This window comes from Camellia sinensis, chromosome 3 (assembly GCF_055761805.1).
Source record: "Camellia sinensis isolate YWXY chromosome 3, ASM5576180v1, whole genome shotgun sequence".
NCBI lineage: Eukaryota > Viridiplantae > Streptophyta > Magnoliopsida > Ericales > Theaceae > Camellia > Camellia sinensis.
In genome coordinates this window covers 226775775-226787422 of record NC_138963.1, presented here as the reverse complement: position 1 = coordinate 226787422, position 11648 = coordinate 226775775, and the positions used below count along the sequence as shown (strand labels likewise).

Genomic DNA, 11648 nt, shown 5'->3' with positions numbered 1-11648 from the left:
TGGTATTCTTTTAGCTGAAGAGAGAAACAGGTCAGTGGTGGAAATACACGCGATGACGTATTGGGGTGACCTGGGAGGCCTTTATCAACGCCTTTCAAGAAAAGTATCTGCCTACTACTGTCAGAGAGAGGTTAAGGGAACAGTTCAAGAACCTCAAACAGCAGCATGGCACACTGGTGGTAGAGTTCGAGGCTACTTTTGCTAGTTTGTCCAGGTATGCTCCTGAGCTTGTGGCAACGGAGGAGCGCCGTTGTATCGAGCTTGAGACTCGACTGAGAGATGAGCTTGCCTACTGTGTGGACGGGTCTATAACGAGGGATTACAGCCGTCTTGTTGAGGCAACGACACATATGGAAACACGGTTAGGAGCTGGAGAGAGAGAGATGAGGAGTTTCAGGCAGAAAGGCCAGGAGATGTATGGGGAGGCGCGAGACAGCAAGAGGCAGAGGGGTTTTACACTACAGTAGTCTCATGGGGCACAGTCTTGGTCCACTTTTCCAGTGCCGGGTTCAGGGGCAAAGAGAGGTGGCCAAGGAGGATTTTATTGTTTCAAGTGTAGCCAGTTAAGTCACAAGTCCTTTTCTTGCCCACAGAAGAGGGGAAGACAACGGTCTGCTCCATCTTCAATCCATCCACCGAGCCAGAGTCAAGGAAGGGGGCAGTCTTTGACTTGTTTTCAGTGTGGACAGGCAGGACACATGAAGAGGTACTGTCCACAGTTGGGTGACACACTTGGTGCATCTGGATCGAGGCAGACTTAGAGTCACCAGCCAGCACAATCGGCACAGGCCTCGAGGGCCACTCTTGAAGCCTCTTTATTTCAGTTTGTACATCCGACTTATGCTCCGAGAGGGGAGCAGATGGATCAGAGACCTACTGGGCGTGTTTATGCTGTTACCAAGCCAGAGTTAGTGCCAGTACCTTCGGTTGTAAGAGGTACCCTCTTGTTCTGCAATTCTATTGCCAATGTATTGATTTACACGAGTGCATCACATTCCTTTATCTCGTCTGCATTTGCATCGACATTGGGGTTAGAGTTGGCTCGGTTAGCATTGCCACTCTGTATAAAGTCACCGGTTGGAGGTAAGATTGTGTTTGAACAGGGATGTCAGGGTTGTGATATAGAGGTTGCCGGTCGTCGACTTCTATTTTCTTTTGCTTTACTTGATATGTTGAGTTTTTAGGTTATACTGGGTATGGATTGGTTGTCTACATATCGGGTTGTTATAGACTGTTACCGTCAAAGGGTTACTATGTGTACCTCGAGCGATGACTGCTTTTATTTCTTGGGAGATCGGGTTGATAGAGCTTTGTTGCCGATTTGTGACCCGTGTGGTTAGGGCGAGCTTAGCCTCTTTCTTGCTGCATTCTTGGGGGCAAAAAGTGATATAGTTTGGATTAAGTTGCCAAGGGTAGTTTGTGAGTACCCGAATGTCTTTCCTGAGGATCTTTCTAGTTTACCACTTCACCGAGAGATTGAGTTCTCTATTGACGTAGTGCCGGGCATGGCACCGATTTCCATGGCTCCGTATAGGTTTGCACCTACTAAGTTAAGTGAGTTGAAGATTCAGCTCCAAGAATTGATAAACAAAGGTTTTATCCGCCCTAGTACTTCGCCTTGGGGAGCACCGGCCCTTTTTGCCAAAAAGAAGGATGGCACATTACGACTTTGTATTGATTACCGGAAACTGAACCGGGTGACTGTTAAGAACAAGTACCCATTGCCACGTATAGACGATTTGTTTGATCAGTTGAAAGGGGTCTTCTTACTTTTCAAAGATAGACTTGAGATCGGGTTATCACTAGTTGAGGGTGAGGGAAGAGGACATCCCGAAGACGGCATTCTGTACGTGGTATGGCCATTATGAGTTCTTAGTCATGCCTTTTGGGTTGACTAGGTTGGAAACAATGTTTCTATGATTCCTATAGTGGGTATGGGTGGTTTAGGTAAGACAATGCATCTTCTCAAACTCAAAAAAAAAAAAAAAACAAAGGCAGCACAAAACGAAAATAAAGTGAATGATAACTGAAACTATAACTCCCACACTACTTATACAATTACATAGGAAGAAGATGTCTAGAATCAACCATTTCTCTCTCGCAAGCGGAACATTCCTCCCAAAGAAGGCAGCTTTTTAATCATTCTGCAAGCAGGGGTAGGTTGAGTTGATATCAACACACAGGATATGCAAAAAAATGCTAGATTGAGTTAATTTCCATTTCCACTGATATGATCTAAATAAAAAGTAAACATACTTCACAAATTCAAAACACATCCCACCAGAATATCAGGTGGTTATAGTACTCAACAGCATCAAAAAAATGGATGAACTCTTTGCTACCCAAAAAAAAAAAAAAAATATTTGGCATGCCCCAAAATGATTATGTGAACTTCGCATTCTTGTAACAAGTTTACTATCTTCGCAATGTTCAACTAACAGTAATCAATTTGTGAACAATTAAAATCAGTAGATACACATAATTCAGAATTATAAATTCCACGAAACCAAAGTCAAAAATTAAAATACCTTTCAACTGGATACCAAATCCATCTCTCTGATATCCTAAAAGATTAAACACTGAATTAGTTGGTTGTCTACTGTTCAATCGCGGGGAAAAAAAATCAACAACCAGACTCATCCATATAGCCCATGTTCGCCTCCAAACAATTACAGATCTAACCAAAATTGTCAAACACAAAAACCTCATAGTCAATTCAATTCCAATTAACAAATTATTACAAACAAAAAAAAAAATCTATACTAATATACAACATAACTATCCAAATACATAAAAAACATTGCAAAACAAACAACGAATTACACAAACGTACGTGTATATAGATATAACACGCGTATAAGGAATTGAAAGAGATGAGAGCAGTTACGATGGTGATCAATTGATGAAGAAGGTGAAGAGATTTGATTGGGAAAATGAGAAATTTGATGAATCCGAGAGGATTTTAGAGTGATTCAGAGGATGTTTTACGCCGACGTTAGGCTCGTCTCTCTCTCTCTCTCTCTTCTATTCTATTCTATTCTTTTTCTTTCTTTGTTTTGCGCTTTCACATTTCATTCACACACATACACATACATACATACTCTGCTTTATATTTGTAATGCGGAAAGCTAAATGATAATGAAGAAAACAGAGCAACTACCGTGTTTTCGAAGCCTCTTTCGGAGTCAATTTCGCATTAACTCAGAAAATAGTTTGAACAACCAAATATACGAAGTGAATTATCACCTAACAAAGAATGTAATTCTACGCGGACACACCTCAATCGATATTCGGAGCCCATTTCAATTTAGGCTCAAAATTACCTAAAAGTCATGGTTGTACAAACCATTTTACCAACACTATGTTACCTATTTTTGTGGAAATTGTTCAAGTAAGTGGACGATCGGAGGACATCTAGCCGAACGTTCGGTGGGTCTTATTCTCAACGTTCATACACAGTAAAATGGTGAAAGGTGTCCAAATTCTCAATTTTATAAAATATTTATTATTTTTTCAATTTGATAAAATTATTGGAGTATAAAAAAAAATACTTTTTCACAAAATTTAAATTTAATAAAGGATGCGGTGAAGTGTTAGAGATGGCCTCAAATAATGTTAGAGGGCATATAGGTCACTTCACAGGGACGGAGTGGCAGTGCTGTAATAATCGGGAAATCAATGGGATAACTGGCAGTAATAATACCGGAAGGTTAGACTGCTGCTGGATTTTGGGTTGGTTGCATTGCCCCAGTCCCATATAAAACCATGTTCGTGTCTCTCACAGAGAGAGAGAGAGAGAGAGAGAGAGAGAAACACCACTACAAAACAAACAAACCCGCACATATTCGAGTAGGTAGTAGTATCAATCTGCGGAGAAGAAAGGAAAATGGATTCAGATTACGGAATTCCAAGAGAACTCTCCGATTTGCAAGAACTTCGATCTACCTACCAGCCTTTGCTTCCTCCATGTCTTCAGGTCCTTCCATCTTCGATTCTCTCTCTCTCACTCGCTCTCTCTTTCTTTCTCATTTCTTAGGGTTAGTTTTTTTTTTTCTCTCTCTCTCTCTCTCTCTCTTTTGTCTTCCTCTTCTATCTCTGTTTGTTTTGTGAATAATACAATACTCATCATGATATGATATGGCCATTCTTGAACTCTCTGTCTCATACATAATCGCTGGCTTTCTTACAACACTCCTTGAAGCGGAATTTCTGCAACAACTTGGTAATGAAATCGCGTCACGGTTAATGAACGTTATTAGATGAATCGCCACTTGTTCTTTGATATTTTGGATTTTGTGTTTTAAATAATTCTTCCATCTTATTGTTATGTTGATCGGAGTAATTATGTACTTATTTCTCATCGGATAGCTTGTTTCTTGCTTTTCTCGTTATTTTTCTTAATTGTTTTCATTGCACTCTTGGCTTGCTTCATCAGCTAACCTGGTGTACCTGGCTTGCCTTCCTCTGTTTGTCTGATTGTGTAACCGATGAATGATGAATTCGTTCAAAAGAAGCATCAGTTTCTACGGATCATCTGCTCATATATTTAATATACACAAATTTGAATTTTCCGTCAAGTCTAATGTATTGCAATTGGGACATTTTCCATTTATCCTCCTGGTTATATTTTTCCTGGGATACCCCTCGACTTGTTTGTGTTTTGCTGAGACTATTAACCTACTTGTATTGCTCCACTTTACTGATAATTTTTTTTTTTTTTTAATTCTAAATTGAGATTTTGATTTTTTTTTTTTTTTTTACCGATTTATGTGGGCCTATATTAATGCTATGTTGCCGTTTACACAGGGAACTACTGTCAGGGTAGAATTTGGCGATGCAACTACCGCAGCAGACTCCTCTGGTGCCCGCACCATCAGTCGCATCTTTCCGCACACATATGGTCAGCCTTTGGCTCACTTTCTTAGAGCAAATGCAAAGGTCCCTGATGCTCAGATAATTACTGATCATCCAGCAATAAGGTACACATTTGATGATCACGTCACATACCTTTCATTGTTATTGCAAGTAAGTTGGCGCAATGATAGGAATTAGGAATCCAAATAAATATTTTCCGATGGTGTTCAGGTGTAAATTCTGTTTAGCTCATTTTCCAAATGTAACTTGCTGCTCTCTGTTTTCTTGCTCTAATGTTCTTTATCCTTTATAGATTATTATTATCCTCTGATTGAAGTGGAGGATGTTGTGAGAAACTATTTACATCATACAAGTACTTGCCATGTTGTTTGACATATCTCTACAATATATAGTCGGAAAATTCTGTATGATTACATGTGCTTATTGAGAAAAACCTTCAATATAACAGTGATACCATATTATCATTAAGATGTGGTGTCTGTTGTACTGAAGTTTTTCTCGTGCTTATTATTGTTAATTATTATTTTTGGTTGCAGAGTGGGAGTGGTCTTCTGTGGGAGGCAATCTCCTGGAGGACATAATGTTATATGGGGTCTTCACAATGCTCTCAAAATTCACAACCGTAACAGTACTTTACTTGGATTTTTAGGTAAGTGACACTCTTTTTCTGTTGTGGCATTTGGTGTTTTTTAATGCATAGAACCTGCTTACATTTTTACATATATCTATATGTATGTGTTGTGTATGTATTTTGAAATTGGATCTATATTGGTTTGTCATGAATTTTCTAATGTTGTTTCATTTGTCATATTAGCTGGTCAATTACACACAAAAATTATTACCTGGTTTGTGTGATCCTTTATCACATTTCTTGGTTGCATATTAAACTTCACTTGTAAAATATGTTAGTTTTTAAGGTTTTTTTGGTAATTTGCAACCCTTCCAATACTTGGTTTTTAAACAATCAACATTCTCTACCTTCATTTTGTTTTTTGCTATAAACGTGTGTAACTTTTATTGAGGAGAATGACATTTACCTTAAAGAACTTTGTGTGCTTATTTTCAGGTGGTTCTGAAGGTTTATTTGCACAGAAAACTCTTGAGATCACAGATGACATTCTTGCAACCTACAAAAATCAAGGTAGTATTTGAATACCAGACCATATTTGCATTGACATTTCCATCTTCCACCTAAAAATATGATGTAATCCTGTCTCTAGGTGGTTTTGATTTGCTGGGACGGACAAAAGATCAAATAAGAACAACTAAGCAAGTTAATGATGCACTGGCTGCATGCACTGCTTTGAAGTTGGATGGCCTTGTCGTTATTGGAGGTATATTGGCGTTCTCCCTTTGGGTTTACTATAAATATTCATCATACTTTGAATGCCATTACCCCGTGGTGTTCACAATATGTTGGGTGGTGGGAGGAAATTGACTGCTTACAGACCTCAGCTTTGGCCTTACCTTACTACGTGTAGAACTTCAAATTCTTTAACATTAAAGTTTGGTTACTTTGAAGGGGTAACATCAAACACAGATGCAGCTCAACTTGCAGAAACATTTGCAGAAGCAAAATGCTCAACGAAGGTAAATAATGCATGTGGAATTTTCCTGGTGAAAGAGATATCTTTCATCATTATCATCATATATTGCAACGTCACGGTCATAGTTGTTTTTATTTCATCTCAAAATCTTGTCTCAGGTTATTTGTGTATTTCCTCATCACTAATTGTTTGATTTCTTAATATATTTGTTGAGAAAACTATTCAACTTTCATCCAGTATTTCCTTTTGGTGGGCCAACATGTTAGCGTGACCATTTGGATTTTGCAGGTGGTTGGGGTTCCTGTTACTTTAAATGGAGATCTCAGGAACCAATTTGTTGAAACTAATGTTGGTTTTGATACGATATGTAAGGTATTTGTTCTATGCTCTTGAAAGTTTACATGAAGGAACTAAATTTTATGAGATGAAATAAATTTAAATTTAATTGATAATTAAATTAATTCTTTTAAAGCTCTCATTGATGATAAATTGATGCTACATCAAGTATAAAAATAAAATAAAATTATGATTATTAGATTGCATTTTGAATCAATTTTAATCTTTTGACCCAAAAAAATTAAAATTGAGGAAAGTGAACTGGGAAAATGAACAATTTTACATTCTTAATCTTCTTTCAGCATCCCCTTTGTCAGTATTTCCAAAAGTAAGATGGCCTTGTAGCTGGACTTCACATTGTTACGCAGATTTATGCTCTGCTCATTCCCATCTTCTAAGCATTGGCATAATGATGTTGCCAAAATTTTAGATTTGTGGAACAGATAATGTGGTCACTGTTTGGGGTCGAGGGGAAATTATGACCTATGAGAAGCTTCTCTTTATTAGCTTCTTGATTTGAGGTTGTTAGCTTGATATTATACATTTGCAAAAGTCGATGACTTGTTTCTTTTTGCCGCTTTTAATTTTTGGATGGGGACTAATTTGGGTTCTTATTATTCTTGAGTTGAGAATATATGCAATTAAATGATTGTGAGGAAGAATTTGAATAGTCTAGTTTGTCTTATATTCAGGTTAATTCTCAGCTGATTAGCAATGTCTGCACTGATGCTCTCTCTGCAGAGAAGGTAACAGAGTCAATTCATGCAAGTCAAATACTCCCTCCTTCGGGAGCCATGTTTTTTACATTCTGGTTTTTGAACTGCTTGTAACAAAATCAAAATGACTATTGTCGTCTCGCTTCAAACTTCCAGCACCATTTTATTGTTTTGAGTTCCTATTTCTGTGTTTTTTGAGTTACTCTTTTTCTTTTTTTGTCTTGCTAAAACCTGAGACTTATTATTTTTTTCTTTTGCAGTATTATTATTTTATCAGACTCATGGGCCGTAAGGCATCTCATGTTGCTTTGGAATGCACGCTTCAGTCACATCCAAATATGGTCTGTATTCCTTTATTCATTATCATTTCAGTTTCATATTTCAGTTAAGAGGTTGTTGCCTTCTAGAGCCCTTCATGTTCTTCTTGGAAAAACATTGATATGTTCCTTGTAGGTTATTCTTGGTGAGGAGGTGTCTGTGTCAAAGCTCACTCTTTTTGACTTGACAAAACAAATTTGTGATGCAGTGCAAGCCAGGGCAAACCAAGGTTTGGAGACTTAAGTTGCTGATGTTTTCTTTGTGGTTATTGTTTTTATTTGTTTATCTGAAATGATGTTTCTGCACCAGAAAAGTACCATGGAGTCATTCTGCTACCAGAGGGGCTTATTGAAAGCATTCCTGAAGTGTATGCTCTCTTGCAGGTAACCATGCAGTTAAAGTTCATTGTTCCTCCACTGTTAACCCCACTCTCTCACACTTAATTTATTTAAAAAGCTTCATATTTTATAATGCTTTTTCTTCAAGCAAAATTGCAACCTGGCAACTTGTTTCTCCAGTTTCTTTGAGATATGTGGGTATTTGTTAGTTGGATATGATGCTATTGTACTGACATCTTGTATGTCCCAGGAAATTCATGGTTTGCTCAGCCAAGGTGTTTCCGTTGATAGTATTTCTTCTCATCTATCGCCTTGGGCGTCTGCCTTGTTTGAGTTTATGCCACCCTTTATTAGAAAACAGGTTCACATCCCTCTTATCTTCACATTGAGGGGTATCTGCTGTTTTGTTTTTCTAAGAACCTTATTGTCGATGATTCTCATGTTTTATGTTACAGCTCCTCCTCTACCCAGAATCTGATGATTCTGCACAGTTATCGCAGGTATTTAGGCCGCTGAGATCCTTGTGGTGCTATGAAATAGAAACTTGTAAATGTTATTTAATGATTGTTTTCCCTTTTTGTTCTTTTTCCAGATTGAGACTGAGAAACTTCTAGCTTTTCTTGTCGAAGCAGAAATGAACAAGAGATTGGTAAATTATAGACACCTCTGTCTGGATATTTATTTAGCTCTTATTTAATTCAAAGTACCCCCCAAAAAACAATCACGCATCTTCTGTTATTAAGTCATATATGTTTCAAGATTGTATTTTTTTTTTTTCTGTTTACTATTTATGAATTTTTAATGTTTTTATTTCCCTTGCAATTCTATTTCAACTCCATTTTTGCAAAAGAAAGTTAGCTAATCTATCAGGATAAGTGACCTTTCATTATATATAAATAAATTTTGGGAATGAAATGTTATACTTGGCAGATTTTACAGGCATGTATTTGCAAAGAAAATAGAATTTAACTCATAACAGTATGGAATCAACTAAATCAATAATAGTCCAAAAAGCAATAAAAGAAAGGCTATGCTTTAATAAATGCCATTGCTCCTGTTGAATGCATATTACAGATATGGATATTCTATAGTAAAATATGGGAGAAGTTAACATGTAATTCTGCAAAAAAAATTTAATTTTTTTTTTCTTTAACGCAAACATGGGCCTTTGGAAATTTGGTAACATATAGTCTTCAGTCAGTCTATGGAATGTCAGTCCTGGTAATGACAAAGCATTTTGTAGCACAGCAGGTGATTTTCTTTGACTATGATTATCAAAATCAATAGTGAAACTTGACACTGATTTCGTGCACAATGTGTAGCTGTTTTAGTTGTCATTCTTTGAAATGGCAGCTGACTTTGTTATTACCTGCAACCATTTCTAATGTACTGTTGTAAATTGACCAAAATATCTTAATTGCATTTTCTAAGTGTGAGGAAAATGGGATGAGAAAAGCACAATTTGTTGGGTTTTTTTTTATTGGTCTTACAGTCGAAATGCTTTTGTGGATTTTATTTGGCAATATGACATTTTTGACCTCACACTGCAAAGTTTACTGTGATCTGAACAGAAAGAAGGCACTTACAAGGGGAAGAAGTTTAATGCCATCTGCCACTTTTTTGGTTATCAAGCAAGGGGATCTTTACCATCAAAATTTGATTGTGATTATGCTTATGTATGTTCTGGCTCAAGGCTGCATTACCTCAGCCCTCTAGTCTTCATAATAAATATTTTCCTTTTTCATTAACGATGCCTTTGTGCCAGGTTCTTGGGCATATCTGTTATCATATTCTGGCAGCTGGTCTGAATGGTTACTTGGCAACTGTTACTAATTTGAAACATCCCGTGAACAGGTGGCGTTGTGGTGCAGCTCCAATTACAGTAGGTTTTATATCTCACTTAATGATTTTATAGGCATGTCAGCCTAGAACTTAGGAATTTAGATTTTGTGGTTTTCTTATGTCCTTTTGTTGTTGAAAGCAGTTGTGTTAATCTGTTGCATTACCTTACTGTTGTTTTGTGTTAGTGTTTTTGGTTCTCTCTCCATTGCTAATACCTGCAATGGCAGAGAAAGTTGACTTCTTGAATTAATAAACCTCAGGCAATGATGACTGTAAAGCGTTATGGCCGCGGTGTTGGGGCCTCATCAATTGGAAAACCTGCTCTGCATCCTGCTACCGTGGATTTGAAAGGCAAACCATACGAGTACGTCTCTCTCATGATTTTTCAAATGCTTTCTTGACGTTGGATTAGAATTATTATTATTATTTTTGTGTTTTATTTTCATTCCTTATTTAGTTAAGGGGTTTAACCTTGTCTTATTAATCTTGATTGGTGATGTATGTAAATATGTTGTTTGCTAGAAAATTGTATGTTTTTCAAGTTAAATGAAGCACTGCTTATCATCTTGTCTCACAGCTGTCAAATCATTGTTTGGTCTTGGTTGCAGGCTGCTGAAACAAAATGCGACAAAGTTTTTGATGGACGATGTTTACAGAAACCCTGGACCTATTCAATTTGATGGTCCTGGTGTTGATGCTAAAGCTGTAACTCTGTGCGTTGAAGACCAGGATTACATGGGCCGTATCAAGGAACTGCAGGAGTATCTTGACAAGGTGCTGAAAATTTGCATCTTCTTTATTATAATCCCCAGTGGACTGATGTTATGTTAGGTGTTGAGGATTGTTACTTTGGATTATGACATGGTCCTTGCATTTCAATGAATCTGATTTTAGCACGTATTCTCATGTTTATTATTTGTTTCATTTCATGTTGGATTCTTTTTCTTATTATTAATATATATATATATTTTTTTGGTCTCCTTTTTCCAGGTGAGAACCATCGTGAAGCCAGGGTGTTCGCAGGATGTACTTAAAGCAGCGTTGAGTGCCATGGCTTCTGTGACGGAAATTCTCTCATTAATGTCCTTACAATCAAACATCGGGCAGACACCGTTTTAGAAAGCACACAAATAAATCTCTTGTTGGCTTTTCTCACTAGAGCTTTTCTAGGAGAGACTGCAAACGTGCTTCTAGAAACTTCCTTTTTGATCCTTGTTTAAATACTCTCACGTAAATTTATATCATATAAATTTCTTTTTGGTGAAGTTCATGGTTTTCTTTGTTAAAACAACATTTTGTAACTTTTTGATGTAAAATAAATTGAATGTCTCTGTATCGAGGGGAATTTAGGAGGATTATAGAAAAGCGATGATTTTTATTTGTTGTAAGAAGATGATTTTTATTTGTTGTGAGAAAAAGACGAACAAATAAATCACTTGCCTTCCTCACCAGAGCTTTTGTAGGCCGATTGTGTATAGGAATTCCAGCTTCCTTTTTTGACCCTTGTTTTTTCTCTCCTATTTTTTGGGTAAAGTTTAGGGTTTCTAATATTTTTTTATTTATTTATAATCTTGTCATGCAAAATAATTGAGTATTATGGAAAAAATGATGGATTTTTATTTGTTATGAGAAAAAACAATTAACAGGAAGGAAAAAAATTCAAGACATAAGTTACA

The 11648-nt window shown here is 36.9% G+C and overlaps 1 protein-coding gene across 1 annotated transcript; it reads left to right on the top strand.

The window, feature by feature from the left end:
• The first annotated feature begins 3601 nt into the window (after positions 1 to 3601).
• On the top strand, positions 3602 to 11337 carry LOC114313120 (pyrophosphate--fructose 6-phosphate 1-phosphotransferase subunit alpha). Its single transcript, XM_028259462.2, has 19 exons — positions 3602 to 3976; positions 4807 to 4979; positions 5412 to 5524; positions 5942 to 6016; positions 6096 to 6209; positions 6398 to 6465; positions 6711 to 6794; positions 7451 to 7504; positions 7735 to 7815; positions 7928 to 8021; positions 8102 to 8175; positions 8381 to 8491; positions 8586 to 8630; positions 8723 to 8779; positions 9702 to 9806; positions 9896 to 10012; positions 10233 to 10336; positions 10581 to 10746; positions 10963 to 11337. The coding sequence occupies exons 1-19, from the start codon at positions 3887 to 3889 to the stop codon at positions 11089 to 11091; spliced, it is 1854 nt and encodes a 617-aa protein (XP_028115263.2). The 5' UTR covers positions 3602 to 3886; the 3' UTR covers positions 11092 to 11337.
• The last annotated feature ends 311 nt before the right edge of the window (positions 11338 to 11648 follow it).

Excerpts from the sequence above, each read along its gene's own strand:
- LOC114313120 (XM_028259462.2), top strand. The coding sequence starts at position 3,887 with ATGGATTCAGATTACGGAATTCCAAGAGAACTCTCCGATTTGCAAGAA. Across the intron at positions 6,017-6,095 it reads TGCAACCTACAAAAATCAAG|GTGGTTTTGATTTGCTGGGA; the intron begins GTAGTATTTGAA and ends TCCTGTCTCTAG. Across the intron at positions 9,807-9,895 it reads TTGATTGTGATTATGCTTAT|GTTCTTGGGCATATCTGTTA; the intron begins GTATGTTCTGGC and ends CCTTTGTGCCAG.